The following is a 17,700-nucleotide window of genomic DNA, read 5'->3' on the forward strand; positions in this document are numbered from 1 at the left end:
CTCTGTTCTTAAAGACAGTTTTTGTAGTGTAAGTGCCTTAGGATATATTTCATATCCTAAATATTGAAAAGGAGCATGTCTTTGAATTTTTTCTGTAGCGATATGAAGTTTGTAGTATCTTAGTGTTTCTATGGTTTTTTGTAGACATGCTTCTAGAATTTGTTCCTCCAGTGCACATCCCAATATATCATCCATATAATGTAATAGCATAACTTTTGGAAATGCTTTTCTTATTGGAGCAAGAGCAGCAGCAACATACATTTGACACATAGTGGGGCTGTTCTTCATACCCTGTGGCAAAACCGTCCATTCATATCTTTTATAAGGCTCAGCTAAATTGACACTGGGCACCGAAAAGGCAAATCTCTTCATATCCTCCTTATCCAGAGGAATGGAATAGAAACAATCCTTGATGTCTATAACCCAAAGAGGCCATTCTCTAGGAAGCTGAGTAGGAGATGGAAGTCCAGGCTGAAGAGTTCCCATAGTTTCCATCTGTTCGTTCACTTTTCTTAAATCAGTGAGCATCCTCCATTTTCCCGATTTCTTTTTTACAACGAACACTGGTGAATTCCAAGGACTTAGAGAAGATTGTAAATGCCCTTGTTCAAGCTGCTCCTGTACTATATCTAATAAGGCCTGAATTTTATCGCTACTTAAGGGCCACTGTTCTATCCACACTGGTGTATCAGTTTTCCATTGGATAGGAATAGGTGAAAGTGTTGGCAGGCCTTCAACAGCAGCCCTGCTTAAAAAACCGAAGTACTCATTTTTAACCCCAATTGTTGTAAAACGTCTCTTCCCCACAGATTGATGGGGATTTTTTCAACTATAAAAGGAGTAAAAACTCCTGTTTTGCCTTCAAAAGTCCATCTCATAGGGGCAGCACTAACTTCAGCTGCTATTGATCCTCCTACTCCAGACATATAGGTATCTGCTTTAATCTTTGGCCAGTGACTGGGCCAACTGGCACCTCTAATAACTGTACGATCCGCACCTGTGTCTACCAATCCTTCCAATGGTAGGCCATTTATATAGATAGTGAGCATAGGTCGGTCAGCCGTTACTGCTGCTGTCCAGTATATTCCTGGTTTTTGTGGTCTGGAGTCAGAACCTGGGTGACTATCACGAGGCTGCTTATTAGGATTCTGTATGAGTAAACCTGATGCTACTACGTCTCCTGGGTGATAAGTCACACATTGTCTACCTGTATTAGTGACTGGGATATTATCTACACATTCCCCAGTTTCCCACATCAGTGTGTGGATGGACACTGTTTTGTACATACAAGGAGGTGAAATGGTCAAGCCTACTGTGCCTGGAGGTAGGGGATCCATAGGCTGGAGAGGAACAGATTTCACCTCTCCAGGGGGTATCTCAGTTGTCCCAGCTGCATACAGCTCTATTCTCCCCAATTGTAATTCCCTTCTGCCATCAGGTTGCTTCCTGGCTGGTTGACTGTGTAATCCCCTTCTCCCATCATATGGATTTCTGGCTGATTGGTCATGTCTGGGTACTGGACTTCTAGGCACTCTCTGGGTGCACCATTGGCTGCCATCATCCCCAAGTGTTTTTTGCCTTGGGCCCTGGGGCTGGGCCCCTCATCCCGTTTCCCTGAATCTGTCTGCATTCTGAGGCCCAATGGAAGCCTCTGTTGCATTTTGGACATGGGGTTTGGGGTCTTGTTCTCCCACCTTGTCTTCCCATTCTATCTCTATACCAACATTGAGCTTTCAGATGTCCTACTTTTCCACACTGAAAGCATCTACGAGTCTCTCTGGAAGTCCCTTGCCAAGAGGGATTCTGTCTTCTCATATTTGGATTTTGGGAAGTCTGCATCATAGCCTGGCTATAAAAGGCACCTGTGCCCACTGTGGCACAGCGTCTTATGAGTTCCTCTAAAGGAGCATCCTTGCGCAGTCCTAGTATAATTCTTCTGCAAACCTCATTAGCATTTTCCTTAGCAAGTTGCCTTATCAAGATGTCTGTTATTGCATTTTCTCCATTTGTTCTTATGATAGCTGTCTGCAAGCGTCCCACAAAGTCAGCGAAGGGTTCATTTGGCCCTTGTGTTATTTTTGTGAAGGCCCCCCCCTTGTCGTCTTTATTGTGAAGAGAAGCCCATGCTTTGATAGCATTATCAGCAATTTGCTGATATGCTGCTACAGAATAACTAATTTATGCTGTGACATCTGCATAAGGACCTGTACCTGTTAGTAGGTCACAGGTGATTGCAGTATGAACTCCACTTTGAATATTTTGTTGGGCTTGTATCCTACAGAGCTCACTATATTCAGAAAGCCACAAGTAGTTCTGTCCAGGTTCTAGGCATATTTTTGCTATCGATTTCCAGTCATTAGGGGTCAAGATTTCAAAAGACAAATTTTGTAATAGCATCTTAACATAAGCTGATGTAGCCCCATAAAGAGTGCAAGCTTTTTTCAGGTCTTTGAGGATTTCTATATCAAAAGGTGAGTATCTTCTACTTTCTTGACCTGAAGAATTAAACTGTTGAATTACAGGAAAAATGTGGTGTTGAAATTCTGATACATTTTTCCCTTCTTCTCTGGCCTTAATTAGTCCCTTTTGCAATCTACTCAAAGGAGCAGCTGGATGCTGGGGGGGAGATGCTGGATGCCGGGGGAGGTGCTGGATGCTGGGGAGGAGGTGCTGGATACTGGGGGGAGGTGCTGGATGCTGGGGGGAAGGTGCTAGATGCTGGTGGGAGGTGCTGGTGCTGTCACTGCCCCCCCCCCCACTACCCCTCCTCCCTCCATCCCGGAGGGTGGAGTTGATGAAGGAGAGTCAATTACCTGCTCCTCAGGTGGGGCTGAGGCTGCCTCAGATTCACCCCACCCTTGAGCCTCACTTAAGTCTCCCTGCCCTGTGGGGATATGGCCATTAATCTGTTCTTTGTCTTCCTCCTTTATCTCAGGCTTCCCCCTTTGGCTATCCTGGTATTTTAAGGCCATCTGTATTGTATTGTATAAATAGAACACTGCAATGGAAACTGAACGAGGACCGTTTTCATTGTTATATGCAGAGATCTGTTGACCAACCAATGCCCAGTTTTTTAGAGAGATTTGCTTTTCCTCTAAGAACCAAGGGAGGTGCGTTTTAATGTAGCCAGAAGTCTAGCTGTCTGTCCCCAAGTTACAAGTAGCCCTTGATCTTCTATCAGCTTAAGCAGGCTTTCTATAGCACCACTCCTGGGTGGGTCTGGGGTTGGGGGGGGTTGGGGTGGGGGATGGAGAATCTTTACCTAGGATCTGTCCCATTTCAGCCAAAAAAGGTTGTACTCACTCAGTTCCTGGTCACTGGAGACTTCTTCAGTGAAAGTAGGGTCCTTGGTTTCCACGCTTGGGCGCCAAATGTTAAGAGTTCAAATGTTGGAGTTCGTTCTTCTCAGAGCACAGCTGGTTTAGAGGCTTGGAGCCCTTCGGATGTCTCCAAATCCAAAGGTTCTGTCCTTCAGCCTCTGCCTCTGCTTTCTTCTGCCTCCAACCAAGACAGAGATGGAAGGTCTCTCTTATCTCCCTCTGGGGAGCCCAGCCACCAACTTGCCGCGGAGAAAGGGCTTCTGGCGTAGCTCCACTGAAATCCGTTAAAGTGTTCTCTGCACAAGAGTCGTTCCTCTCGAGTCCAGCGCGATCAGCCAGCCAAGAGGAAAAAATGTATTCTGGAATGGCTGTCTCGCCTTATATGTGAACCTTCTGAGAGAATGGGATTATGGGTTTTCTCCCATAGTGCTCTCTGGCCCAAAGAGCTTTAAGGTGTGGACTCCCTTGTCTTGATTAGTTCTACTTAGTACCTTGTTTCAGGTTCTGGCCAAAACAACTTCTTGTAAGATTAGATCAACTCTAATTACTTAGCAGTTAGTAAGGATTCCAACACCCCACCTCCACATAGAATTCACCTGTGCCTCAGTACATCTCATTCCCTCAGGTCCTCTTACATGCCTTGAACTGCATTCTTTGCTCCTAGAGGCTTTTAAACCCTTACAAGGAATGAAGGAGGAAATAGTGGCAGGTGTCTGAGTGATAAGAAACTACTAGTGATAGGAGGAAGAGAAGATGAAGGAAGTCATAGCAAAAGACCTCAACTTTTTTCTGTAAAACAAGAAGCAAGATTCTTGACTGAGAGCATAGGAGGTCTGAGGAAAAGATGAAAAGATTTCTAAGAGAAGGGGACAGTGAGTTGATAAGGCAAGCATACAAGGATTGCCTAGCAACAGCAAGGATCCAGTTGTGGTTATATAATAAATTTGTAGTGGATCCAATCGAATGGTTGTGATTTTTTTCTCAACTTTGTTCAGCAGCACATGCATAGAATTGAATGTGATTGATGTTGGTAATGAATGCTGAGACTTGGCAGGGTATAATTGGCAAAATAAGCAAGCTAGGTACTCAAGAGGGGAAGACAATGTTGAGTTGAATAAATAGCTTGAGAGAAAATTGAGAGATCAAAGAATTGGAGATCATAGTGAAGAGGAAGAATAGGTTTTTGTAAGGGAATGCAAAAGGGACAGGTAAAAAACCAATACATTATAGTTAGATAAAGCAATTTCAGAATTCTTGAACATGGAAATGTTGTATTTGTGGGTGACGGTAAGATCAAGTATATGACCATATGACCAAGTAAGTAATCGAAGTGGGATGAAGTTATAAATTATGGGAAGAATGAAGAACTGAGTAATTATGGTATTTGAGGGAGTGTCTATACACACACACACACATACACACACACACACACGTATATACATACATACATATATACATTTACCCACATAAAATCTCCCCCTAGTATGAGAGTTGGAAATAAGGAAGAGGGAAAAATGGGTTGTACACAATTGAGGAAAGAAAAAGAGTGAACTGGGGGAGGGATAAGGGAAAGGTGTCTAAAGACTACAACTAGCAAGATTTTAATTGGATGATAGGTATGAATAGCATGAACCTCAAAGAAATTACTGAGTGATGGAATTAGAGGAAGAATCTACAAGTGGCACTGGAGAACAAGGAGAGTTTCAATTCTGCTGCCTTAACTAGTGAGCTAAAATAAATGAGTGAAGGTGTAACTAAGGTGGCCAGGGAGGCTGTGTCATCTAACAGACTTTCAGTAACAATTAATTCAAGAAGGGGGGGGGAGCGGAATTAGGATGATTATAAGTCTGTTGCCTATAACATTCCACAGAGCACAAAGGATGTAAAACAAGATTGAAATTTTATTTGTATCCTACCAGACAATTGCTCAATAAACAGTAGCATTAAATACCCTATCTGCCATACTAAGAGGATTGAAGAAGTGAATGGAAAAAGTTTTAAATTATAAATATAGACAAAGGAAATTTTCTGGGGTAAGGCATGGGTAAGGTATCCCAGTAAAATATTGTTAGGGGGCTTTCACCATATAACTACTCAAAACTGGGTTCAAGACATGAGTAAATATACTTGAAATTTTTTCTGAAATTATTTTCAAAAGATTAATGTGGCAAGGTGTACAAAATAATTTGGATAGATTAAATTGGGTGTCTTTACAGGCTCAGAAAATAAAATACTCTAATTCTGCTTCATCTGAGTCATCTCAAAGTAGGCCTTCTAGTGAATGGATTCCTGAAATGTATAGTCATTATTATAACTGGCCATCAGTGAAGAATAAGTAATAAACATGAGCTCTATGAGATAAGGGAAAAGAAAAGAAATTTCAAACAACTTTCACAAATCCAGGGAGCTTTATTTCTCTGAAATGTAAACTTACCAACCTAAAGATGATGGTGGCTGGCAATCATAGTTTAAAATTAAAATTAAAAAAGAAAACATTAAAAAAAATAAAAATGTAACTCCATAAATTTCTGTCATAAGAAATGGCTTAAAATTATACACTAAGCTTTTTACAAAGCATTGTTGTTAAAGTTTTATATCAGTCCAAATACTACATCTTATGGATTTTTAAAAATGGTATTAAAAGATAATAAAAGTAGTTTATTTAAAATATGAGAGTTTGTTTTAAATGAAAAATACCTTAAAATGTAACAATTTAGTTTGGATTTTTCAAGACTTTTAATTGGTTAAGAAAAAATCTGGGGTACATAGTATCCAATCTGATTTGTACTTTTATTAGTATAACAGTTCCTGGTATTACAAAGAGACCCCATAGGATCTGCCTTCCAAGTGTTAGTTCCTCTGGAAGCTCTTGCCAATAAATTAATAATATTCACTATGATAGTGAATTTGTCAGGCATAAGTGCAGGTGGAGTGAGGTTTTCTTGGGTGGGAAAGAAAGATTTCCAATCTATCTATTCATCTTCAAACTGTGCCTATTTCACATGGATTCAGGCCCTTGTTCTCAGCATCTTTATACATCCTTAGGAAGTCTTTGAAACGAGGAGCACAGCTTAATCTGGCCTCCCCAAAGTGCATTCGACCTGTGAAGAGGAAATCCCCATTTCCTGGTTTCACTCCACATTCTAATAGTGTCTTGATTTGTCCTTGCCAGCTTTCACTGCTTTCCACAACCTGAAAGACTTTATTCTTCTGCCTGTACAGTTTGCTGACATGGATGTCAATGATAGATTCTTGTTGTTCTGGCTCATTTGTTACATTCTGAATGGATCCTCTTACCACTAAAAGAAAAAAAAGGGAGAAAGAAGTCAAAAACATTAGAAACTCTTATAGAACAATGACTTTATGCTTCTTTGAAGGCCTTAAACATAGCACACATTTAGTAACTAATGACAAATTAAAAGTAAATAAGACTTAGATATTTGCATTAAAAGAATCACTGACTTTTATAACTGGAAGAGATATTAGATTAAAGGCTATTAGGCCCAGCCAGCTTTTTCCAGATAAAGAAACTAAGGTATACAAGTAGTTAAGTGATTTGTCTAGGATGACAACACTATCAAGTGTTTGAGGTGGGATTTGAATCCGGTCTGTCTGATTTCAAGTCCAATATCCTATTCATCATACAATTCTATCTCATTCCAGAAACCTTTATGCAAAGGGGTCTGGAACACATGAATATTGCCTCAAATTTCTTCTTTGACATCAAGATATAAGGGAGAAAATGGTAGCTTGTCAGATAAAAAATACTAGGGAACTGCTTGCAGGAAAATGATGTACCTTGAAGAGACCAGTTGAAGAGTATATCTAGACATTCTGTTACTTTAAACTACTTAGTGTTTTGAAAGGTCAGACAAGCTTCTTGAATCTGGGAATCTGAGCTCAGGGTTTTAAATGTTGAATGAAGCAACAAATACAACATTTGGCAAAAACCACCTCAGTAGAACTGACTTGTCAGGAAATACACACCAGGGGAAAAAAAAGATGGGACCAGTCTAAGCATCTCTCCCACTCCATTTTTTTGTTCATTTTTCTAGGATCTCCAAAATGAGGGCAACAAAAACCGAAAGTTCCAGGTTAAGTATTTCTCTCTTGCAAAGGCAAATGCATCACTTTTATCTTGAATGAGACCCCACATATAGTGAGCTTATATTAGTCTTCTCTCTGGTAGGATATATTTCTCCTCATTGTTCTAGAGTACCCTAAGAATCTTGACTCATCATTTTCTCTATTGCCACTGGTTTGAGCTCCCACTGGTTGGGTTTCCTCCATAGTCAGAAGTCCAGATTAGCACCAAAGTTAACATTGATTATCTTTTACAAAAGGATAGTTCCTTTAAAGTAGACAGAAAAAAATGTAAAAACATTGTTCTAACACCTCCAGAATCTTTGTTTTTATTGTTCATCAGCCATTTATGACTGTGACCCCATAAATGTTTGTCCATGATGTTTTCTTTTCCATTTCCCTCTCCAGTGTATCCCCATTTTACAGATGAAGCAAAGAGGTTAGATGAGTGGCCCAGAGTTATGTTGCTAGTAAGTATCTGAGACTGGATTTGAACTCAGTTCTTCTTGATTCCAGGACTAAGGCTCTGTGCAGTGTCACACTTTGCTATTCTAGGGTTTTTTCCTCTTAAATCATATTATTCTCAAGAGGACAAACAAGTTCAACTTAGCCCACTTCCTACATAACACAGATTCCATTAAGTTCCCATCTAATACTGTTTGAGGATGTATTCTGATGGAAGTGGATCTCTTCGATAAAGAGAGCCTTAATTGATCAAAGATGGACAGAAGCAGCTACACCCAGAGAAAGAACACTGGGAAATGAATATAAACTGCTTGCATTTTTGTTTTTCTTCCCGGGTTATTTTTACCTTCTGAATTCAATTCTCCCTGTGCAACAAGAAAACTGTTCGATTCTGCACACATATATTGTATCTAGGATATACTGCAACCCATTCAACATGTAAAGGACTGCTTGCCATCTGGGGGAAGGGGTGGAGGGAGGGAGGGGAAAAATCGGAACAGAAGTGAATGCAAGGGATAATGCTGTAAAAAATTACCCTGGCATGCGTTCTATCAATAAAAACTTATTTAAAAAAAAGTTCCCATCTAAAAATGAAATCTAGGCTAGAAGAGTCCTCATTTCAGCTTCTACTAAGGGAGGGAGGATCCTTACTCAAAAGAAGCTTACATTTTAATGAGAGTAAAAACAAATATATTTTGAAGTATTTACAGAATAAATACAAAGTAAATAAAACCACTATAGTTATATAAATAGTATAGGAGGGAACACACTAGCAATTGGAGGATAGAGATCAGAAAAAGCTTCATGTAGAAAGTAGTGTTTAAGCTTCACCTTTACAGAAAAGAGGAGTTCTATAAGGCAGAAGTGAAGAAAAAATACATTCCCATAATGGGTATGGTCAGTGCAAAGGCACAAGAAATAGATTATGATATTGGTGGAATAGAAAAAAAAAATAGGCTAGTTTAGCCATACTTTAAATTGGAGGGAGGTAGTGGGAAATAAAGTTAACATTTAATATAGCTGAAAAGGTAGGATTGAAGAAAGACTGAAGTATTTGAGAGCTAAACAAAGAAGTTTATATATGACTGAGTTAATTGAGTAATGGAGTCATATGATGAGACATGCATTTAAAGAAATTTACTTTGGCAGAAGGATGTAGGCAGTGCTGGTGTTTGGAAAGACTTTAGATATGGTGACAAAATTAGGAGGCTATTGCAGTAATCTAGGTGAGAGATGATAAAGGCTTAAATTAATGTCATAGTTTTGTGAATATACAGAAGATGTATGCACTGTTATTAAGGTAGAAACAAGACTTAGCAACTGATTGGATATGTAAAGTGAAGGAGAAGGAGAATTCATAGGTAATAAAAAAAAAAAAGTTACAAACTTGGAAGCCTCGGAAGAATGATGGTGTCTTCAACAGAAACAGGAAAGTTGAGAATAGCAAAGGAGTTGTAGGAGACAGGTGCAGGAAAAATAAATTCTATTTTGGACAATTTTAGTTTGAGATATCTTCAGGATATTCAGTTCAAACCGTCTAATAGTCAGATGCAGGAATGAAAGACACTGACATAGAAATAATAATTAACCTATGCAGCTGATGAGGTTATTAAATATAGAAAAGAAAAGATGGTTGGGATAGAACCTTGGGGAATACCCATAGCAAGGGTATGTATGATATTTATTTATTTTTTATTATATCTTTTTATTGACAAAGCATATGCATGGGTAATTTTTCAACATTAACCTTTGCAAAAACTTCCGTTCCAACTTTTCCCCTTCTTCCCTCCACCCCCCTCCCTAGATGGCAGGTAGTCCCTTACATGTTAAATATGTTAAAATATATGTTAAATATAGTATATATTGTATGATATTTATAATGCAATAGTAAAAGGGATGGAGAAGTTAATCTGTAAGAGAGGAATGAAGGAAAGCATAGTGGCAAAAAAGGAGAGGAAAGATTATGTAGGAGGATATATAATTAACAAGGTCAAAGGCAGCAGATTGCTAATTTTGGAGAAGACAGTTTCAATTGAAAAATAACATTTAAATGTTTTTAAAGGGTTGAGTGAGAAGAAAGAAGTTATCATTTTTTTTAATTTCAATTATTTTAAACATTATTTTATTTTTTAAATTTTTAGCTCCAAATTCTTTTCTCCCACTAAAAAGGCAAGCAATATGATATAAATTATTCATGTGAAAACATGCAAAACATTTTCAAATTAGCTAATTTTTTTTAAAAGCAAAATAAAGTCAGAAAAGTATACTTCAATTTGTACACAGAGTTCATTAGTTCTCCTTCTGGAAATGGATAGCATTTTTTCATTATGAGTCCTTTGAAATTGTCTTGGTATTGATCAGAATAGCTAAGTCTTTAACAGTTGATTATCATTACACCATTACAATTACCTTATATAATGATCTTCCAGTCCTTCTCACCTTACTTTGCAATGATTCATTTAGCTTTACATTTTTTCTCAATACCCTCCCCACCACTTCCCACAGCATAATACTATTCCATCACAATCCTATGTCACAATTATGTTAGCCATTCCCCAATTGATGAGCATTCCCTTGATTTTCCAGTTTTTGCCATCACCAAAAGAGATGATACAAATAATTTTGTACATACAGATCTTTTTCCTATTTCTTTGATCTCTTTGGGATATTGAGCTAACAGTAGTATTGCTTGGGTTAAAGAGTATGCATAGCCCTTTAAGTCTATACTCAAATTGTTTGCCACTCCATCAGCAATTCATCAGTGTATTGGTTTTTTCCCTTTTCCCCTCTAGCATTTGTCATTTCTGGTAAGTATGAGGTGGTATCTTAAGAGCTGTTTTGTCTCTCTCTAAACAATAGTGATTTAGAACATTTTTTGTATGACTATAGGTAGCTTTGATGTCTTCTGAAAACTGCTTCTTTATATCCTTTGACCATTTATCAATTAGGGAACAGCTCTTATTTTTATAACTCTGGAGTTATATATTACAGAAATGAAGTCTTTATCAGAGAAACTTGCCCTAAAATTGTTTTAATATTACTTTATTGCCTATGATACTTTCCCCTTTAATTAAATCTATTTTTGCTTTTATTTTGTCTGAGATAATTGTTATCCTTGCCTTTTTTAAAAAATTCAGCTGAAGCACATTAGATTTTGCTCAAGACCTACATTGTGTGTCTTTGTTTCAAAAGTGTCTCTTGAAAACAATATATTCTTGGATTCTAGTTTCTAATACACTTCCATTTTATCAGTGAGCTCATCCCATTCACATTCACAATAATGATTACTAGATATTTCCCTCCATCCATTTTCTTGTTTTTCCCCCCTTTCTTTCTTTTTAACTCATCCTTTTTCAAAACATTATTTTGCTTCTAACCATTGCTTCTTTTAATTTGTTCCCCTTTTTATCATCCCTTCTCTTACCTACTTCCTCTCTTATTTCCCCTATTGGATGTTATATTTTTGTACACAATTTAGTATGTATATATTGGTTCTCTTTGAACCAATTCCAATAGGAGTGAGATTCAAGCATTGCCTATCCTCTCCCATTTCTCCCTCCAATGTTAAAAATTGTCTTTGTGTACTTCTTTTATGAGACCATTTCCCCCCATTCTATCTCTCTTCATTTCCCAGTACAAACCTGTTTCTCACCCTTTTTTCTTTTCTTTTTTGAGATAGAAATTCCTTTTAACTGCCCTATTAATGGTGACATTCTTAGGAGTTACATATATCATCTTTCCATATAGGAATGTAAACAATTTAATTTTGTTGAGACCATTATGATTACCCTTTTATGTTTACCTTTTCTGTTTTTCTTGAATCTTTATGTTTGAATATTAAATTTTCTACTTAGCTCTGGCCTTTTCATCAGGAATGCTTGAAAGTCCTCTATTTCCTTAAATATCCATTTTCCCTGTGATAGATTATACTCAGTTTTGCTCCTCTGCCTTCTAGAATATTATATTTCTAGCTCTCTAATTTTTTTTCTATGGAAGCTACTAAAATCATGTATGATCGGTCCTGACTGTGGCAGCTAGCAGTTGCGACTTGACAGGATTATAAGATATCCAAGTTTGAATCTGAATTCAAGGCTTCTTAATTCCAGACTTAGTGCTCTATCTACTGTACTATCAAATTACCTAGCCTAGCTAGAATAGCTTCTGTGGGGACATGAAATGATAAATCAAGTAGCACTAAATCTATAAGCCTATAATTTCAACACTAGAAAGAACTATTATTTTACTGCTGTAGATACTCTCTCTACTGATGCAGATCATAGAATCATAGAACTATATGATAGGATCACTTAGTGAATGAGTTGCCGTGACTCAAATTATTAATCATCCTGTTATTAATCTGGTTACAAACTTCTCTAATTTAGCTAAATTGATTCTTGGACAATAGATCATATCCTTGGATAGCAGATAAATAGCATATTACTGAATCCACTTCCAAAGTTTTCCTAGCCTGCTATGATCTGCCTGAATGTGTGCTCTACTAGGATCATCTTCAAGAATTCTAGACCATTTCCATTCCATGATAACAGAGTACAACCTTATTAAGATACTATATACAATTACACTTACATACACACACACACACACACACACACACACACAGCAAAATATGATCAGTTAAGAAAGAAATAAAGTGAAAATGAAATACCTTGATCAAGAAATAATAGAAATAGAAAAAACTCATACTCAAAGATACTATTGCTTAAGAAAAGCATAGAAAGACATGAATTGATGCAGAATAAAGTAAGCAATACCAGGAAAACAGTGGAATTGATAAAGAGAGCAAACCAGGAAAACAATAAAATTCTAAATGCAAAAAAACCCATAAACTAAATGCCACATACTAATTAAACCTGGTCCCAGAAAGAAATTGAAAAAATGTACTTTCCATCCTTCATTTCAGAGGTATGAGAATAAATTAGTCTCATTTCTTAGAAAAAGTGTAAGTTAGTTCTTTTACAACCAGACTAAATATATTATCAATGGCGGAGACAATTCAACACTGGGTCAAGTACATACTTTTGAATTTTGTATAAATAACTTTGATTCACAGGTGACATCCATTCTATGTGTCATGAGTGACTAAGAAACTTTTTTCTTAAGAACATATCAAAAGTATGGTGAATGTGTGTGCTGAAAGCAATATTTGCTAGAACTTTGTCATGTAGGCTAACATAGTCTTTTCCTATCATCCTATTCCCAATAGGAAAAACTAGGTTTTTTTTTCCTTAAAAGTTATTGAAATTGGCTCCAAGACTTAACTGGCTCAGGCAATAAAGATTTGGGCTAATGAAATAGCTTTTACTAGGAAGCCAGGGAAATCCCTCCTCCCTCAAGATTTTGATCTGCAGGTCAGCATGGACAACAGCAGGAAAGCTTCAATGTTACACCCTTGCTGAATATCCCCTTTCTTGGGTATAATCAGTTAGGCATTGATTAAACACTTACTAGTTAAGCACTCAAGTTAAGTAAATGTCATTTAATAAATTAAAATTGTAAAAAAAATTAAAATTGTTAACAAAACAATTAAAACAAAATGGACTATAATTCTCATTTTGTTCTTTTTAATTTTAAAAATAAGTTTTCTGTTACCATGGCATCCCGTGTATCCCTTTTTGTCCCAGAGAGGTATGCCATATGACAATTAGAAGTTTTTGGATAGATGGAAGTGGATTTCTTCCACAAAGAGAAGATCTAATTCAGTTCCAGTTGATCAATGATGGACAGAAGTAGCTACACCCAAAGAAAGAACATTGGGAAATGAGTGTAAACTGTTTGCATTTTTGTTTTTCTTCCCAGGTTATTTTTACCTTCTAAATCCAATTCATCCTGTGCAACAAGAGAACTGTTTGGTTCTGCACATATATATTGTATCTAGGCTATACTGTGACATATTTAACATGTATAGGACTGCTTGCCATCTGGGGGAGGGAGTGGACGGAGAGAGGGGAAAAGTTGGAACAGAAGTGAGTGCAAGGGATAATGTTGTAAAAAAAAAAAAAAAATTACCCAGGCATAAGTTCTGTCAATAAAAAGTTAACAATTTAAAAAAAAAGTTTTTGGATAAGTTAAAAAAAACCCATCATAACTGATTGATACATTGAAAATGTTTAAAAACATGCACAATGTATAGCCTCCCATCTCCAAGAAGGAATAGAACTGAGGGTGTTTTCATTTAAGTCCTACTTGATTTTTATAATTTTGTTACATTTACTTTGATTTTTTTAGTATGTAGTTCTTTTCATTATATTTTCATAATTACTGTATATATCCTTTTTTTTGGTTCTGCTTACTTCCCCCCCTTCACATAGTTCACATAGAATTTTTCATGCTTTTTTGTATTCAATATATAGATCATTTCTTATAGCACATTAATATTCCATTATGTTCACATATCACAATTTGTTTAGCCATTCCCCAATTGATAGACATCTACTTCATTTCCAATTTCTAACTATTACAAAAAGCACTGGTATAAATATTTTGTAGTACATGGGGACTTTTTTCTTCAAAATGGCTTCTTTGGGGTTTAACTCGGTAACAGAGTCTCTGATTCAAAAGGTATGGTCACTTTTTTTTTTTTTTTTTTTTTTTTTTTTTTTGCAATTTCAAATTACTTTCCAAAATGGTTGTACTATTTTATGGTTCTACCAACAATGATTTAGCATACTATGCTATAATATTGACCATCAGTTTTTAAGATATGAGCTGAAACCCTCAGGGGTTTTTTTTAACTTTTATTTATTTTTATTATTAGCCAGAGTATTTTTTTCCATGTGGTTGTGAATACTTCAAAGTTCTTTTGAAAACAGTTTGTATTCTTAGACCATTTATCTATTGGAGAAAGGTGATTAGTCATGTGTATATGTGTATACAGATACACTTATACATATATAAATACAACACACACATATAGTTTACATATCTTAGATACCAAACACTTATCAGGTAAATTTGATACGAAGATTTTTTCCACATTCAACCTTTTCCCTTCTTATCCTATATGCATTACTATTATTTATAGAAGCTTTTCTATTTCTGCCATACTCTTTTTCTATAAACACAGTTTATATAAAGTTCTTTCAGTTACTTTCATTTTTTTTAAAAAGGTGGTCCTATTCCATCTGACTCTCCTTCCCACATCCCTGATCTAACTCTTCTTGTTTAATATTTTCTCTCCCCTTTCAGTTAGTCCAGTTCCTTAGTTTAAGTTCATTTTTTGTTCTTTTCAATAAGGATTTCTCTCATTCTCTTCATTATCCATCTTCTCTGTTTATTCTAGACCCTAATTTTCCAGTTCATAACTCCTATAATATGTGATTTCTCTTTTCTGTGCTCATTTATTTAATCAAAGCTTCCAAGTATACTTTTTGGGCTCTTCCCTCTAGGTTCTTTTTGTTACTGGCTAGTAGGCTTACTTCATGTATTCTCTTCTTCTGTTGTGTCTTATTTTCAGAACAATATTAATTCTTACAGTTGTTATAGTTGGCACTACTCCATGACAGAGCCCCTCTCTCCCACCAAATTTTTGATTACGCATTCTATCACTGATCTTGAGCAGTGGTTCTCAAAGTGTGGTGCAGTGAATCCTGGAGGGTCTCTGAAATCCTTTCTGAGGGTCTACAAATTTAAAATTGTTTTTTTCTATTTATGATAAATATCTATTATGTAACCCATATAAACAAAAACTCTTTGGACATATTCTCAATAGTTGTTAATACCATAAAGATTCTGAGAAAAAGAATTTGAGAACCACTGATCTAGAGCCTCTCTGCTTGACCTTTCCCCCCACCTTCTACATTTGCCTGGAAATCTCCCTGTGTCAGTGCTCTCCCAGTATGACAAATGCCCTCAGTTTCGAACTCTCCTATGCCCAATACTAGTAGACTTTTCAAGCATCAAATCCCTCAATCTTCATTCAGTGCAGGTCCTCATATCTCTTTACTCACCAAGCGTCACTTTTAGGAGGTTTTATCAGTGGAATCACATCCCATCTCCAAAATAATACCTCCTTTCTTTTCCCTCTCTTTGCAGTCTTTTCCTCCCCCTCCTTACCCACTCCTCTGAAGACTTTTTCTAAATCCACAGATATCACCTTATCCTCACTGGTAGACCCTTTTGACCCTCATACATCACTCACTTCTCTCTAATTCTCTGTTCCCTTCTCTTTCTTTTATTCACCTTCCCATGTAATATCCTGAAAAAGAAATCCCCTATAGGCAGGGACCTATGTCATACATACATATACACACACATATGTATGTATATATGTATGTATGTATAGACCAATATGGAACCAGTTTCTGTGCATAATATAGCCTACCTGCCTCTCCACTATTAATTCTACCAGAGTTTCTCTTTTACCCTTATCTTCTTGCATACATTTAGAAATAAAACTTATTGGTCTTTCTGTTGTTACTCTGTTGCTGTTCCTATTCTTGCACTGCATTATTCATTGCTCCTCCATTTTTATTATTTGGGGTATTTGAGAAATAATGTATTCATTTCTGGTATTCAAAACAAAAATGTTTTGAATTCTTTTTTATTATTGAATGTCCATATTTTGCCCTACATAATTAAGCTCAGATTTGCTGAATAGGTCACCCTGGGCTGCATCCTGGTTTCCACTGCTCCACATTACTATGTTCCCTTTTGTTTTCTAATGGGTATAGAACAGTCTTGTAATGTTCAAATGTCCTTCTGTATTTGAAGATCTTTTTTCCTGATGGTTTGAAATTTCATTTTCTATGTTTAGAAGTTCTGAGTAGTTTTCTACTATTATTTCCTACATTGTGGTGTTAAGGATTTTTGTTATATTCTTTTGGCAGATTTATGATTCTTAGGTTGTCTCTTTACATACTATTTTTGAGATCAGCTTACATCCTGTTTTTGAGATCAGCATATTTTGCATGTACAATGAATGTATTTTCTTTTAATGTTATTGCTTTCCTGCTCTTCTAAGTTGTCTTTCATTTCCCTGCATTGTGAATCTATTGTATTCTTATTTATTTAATCTTGTTTTTTTAATAAGACATATCATGATAGATTCGAATTTTTCTATTCTATTCATTATTTTTGCTCTACAGGATATAAATTCTGCTCTTAAAATCCCCATTTCTCTTTTAAACCATTCAGGAATAGCGTGTTGTTGTTAGATTCTTAGATTCCATGTTCTTAGATTCCACTGCTGTGATAGACATCTACAACAAAGTAATTATCTTTAAGGTCTTTGAGTTTTCTTCTTCCTTATTTTTTCTATTATTCACTTTCTCTCTTCCCTCTATCTTTTCCTTAGGGGACAGATCTCAAAGCAATTCAGTTTTCTCCAATAATGGACATTTTATAGTTCAACTGTCTCAAATGACTTCTGAGTTATTCATTCTCTACCTCATCGATATAGTCTTTCATTTCGGTGATCTGTCTTACTACCTCTATTCCTCAGTTCTCTAGTCTAGCATATGAAGTACTAAGACTATTTATTCACCCTCGTACTTGCAATTCAGAACTTTGCAGCACCGTGCTTCTAGGTTGTATCCCTTGGCAGACTTTAGCTCCCTAAGGAGCTGTTAGCTCCTTAAGTAGCTGTTAAAGCATCAGCAAACATCCACAGCTTGGAGCCAGTTTCTCCATGTACTGTAAAGAGGAAAGGAGGAGGGGGGAAATCAGGCATTTTTTTTTTAATGTAAGTCTGTGTTGTGCCTTTAGATCTCCTAGAGCGTATCCTATACTGATAATAGTGTGGGAGAATAGGGAAGAGGTGCTAAGTGAGCTTAGGATGAATGAGACTCATTCCTGATTTTTTTTTTTTTTTGGT

At 36.5% G+C, this 17,700-nt stretch overlaps 1 protein-coding gene across 1 annotated transcript in view; it reads right to left on the minus strand.

Annotated features, from left to right (window-relative positions):
* Window positions 1-5,709: 5,709 nt before the first annotated feature.
* METRNL (meteorin like, glial cell differentiation regulator) overlaps window positions 5,710-17,700 on the minus strand; it is a 39,282-nt gene continuing 27,291 nt past the window's right edge. Inside the window, exon 4 of the mRNA XM_051995626.1 lies at window positions 5,710-6,619. Within this exon, the coding sequence (XP_051851586.1) occupies window positions 6,303-6,619 (317 nt within the window). The 3' untranslated portion in view covers window positions 5,710-6,302. The remainder of the gene's footprint in view (window positions 6,620-17,700) is intronic.

The sequence above is a fragment of the Antechinus flavipes genome, chromosome 4 (assembly GCF_016432865.1).
Source record: "Antechinus flavipes isolate AdamAnt ecotype Samford, QLD, Australia chromosome 4, AdamAnt_v2, whole genome shotgun sequence".
NCBI lineage: Eukaryota > Metazoa > Chordata > Mammalia > Dasyuromorphia > Dasyuridae > Antechinus > Antechinus flavipes.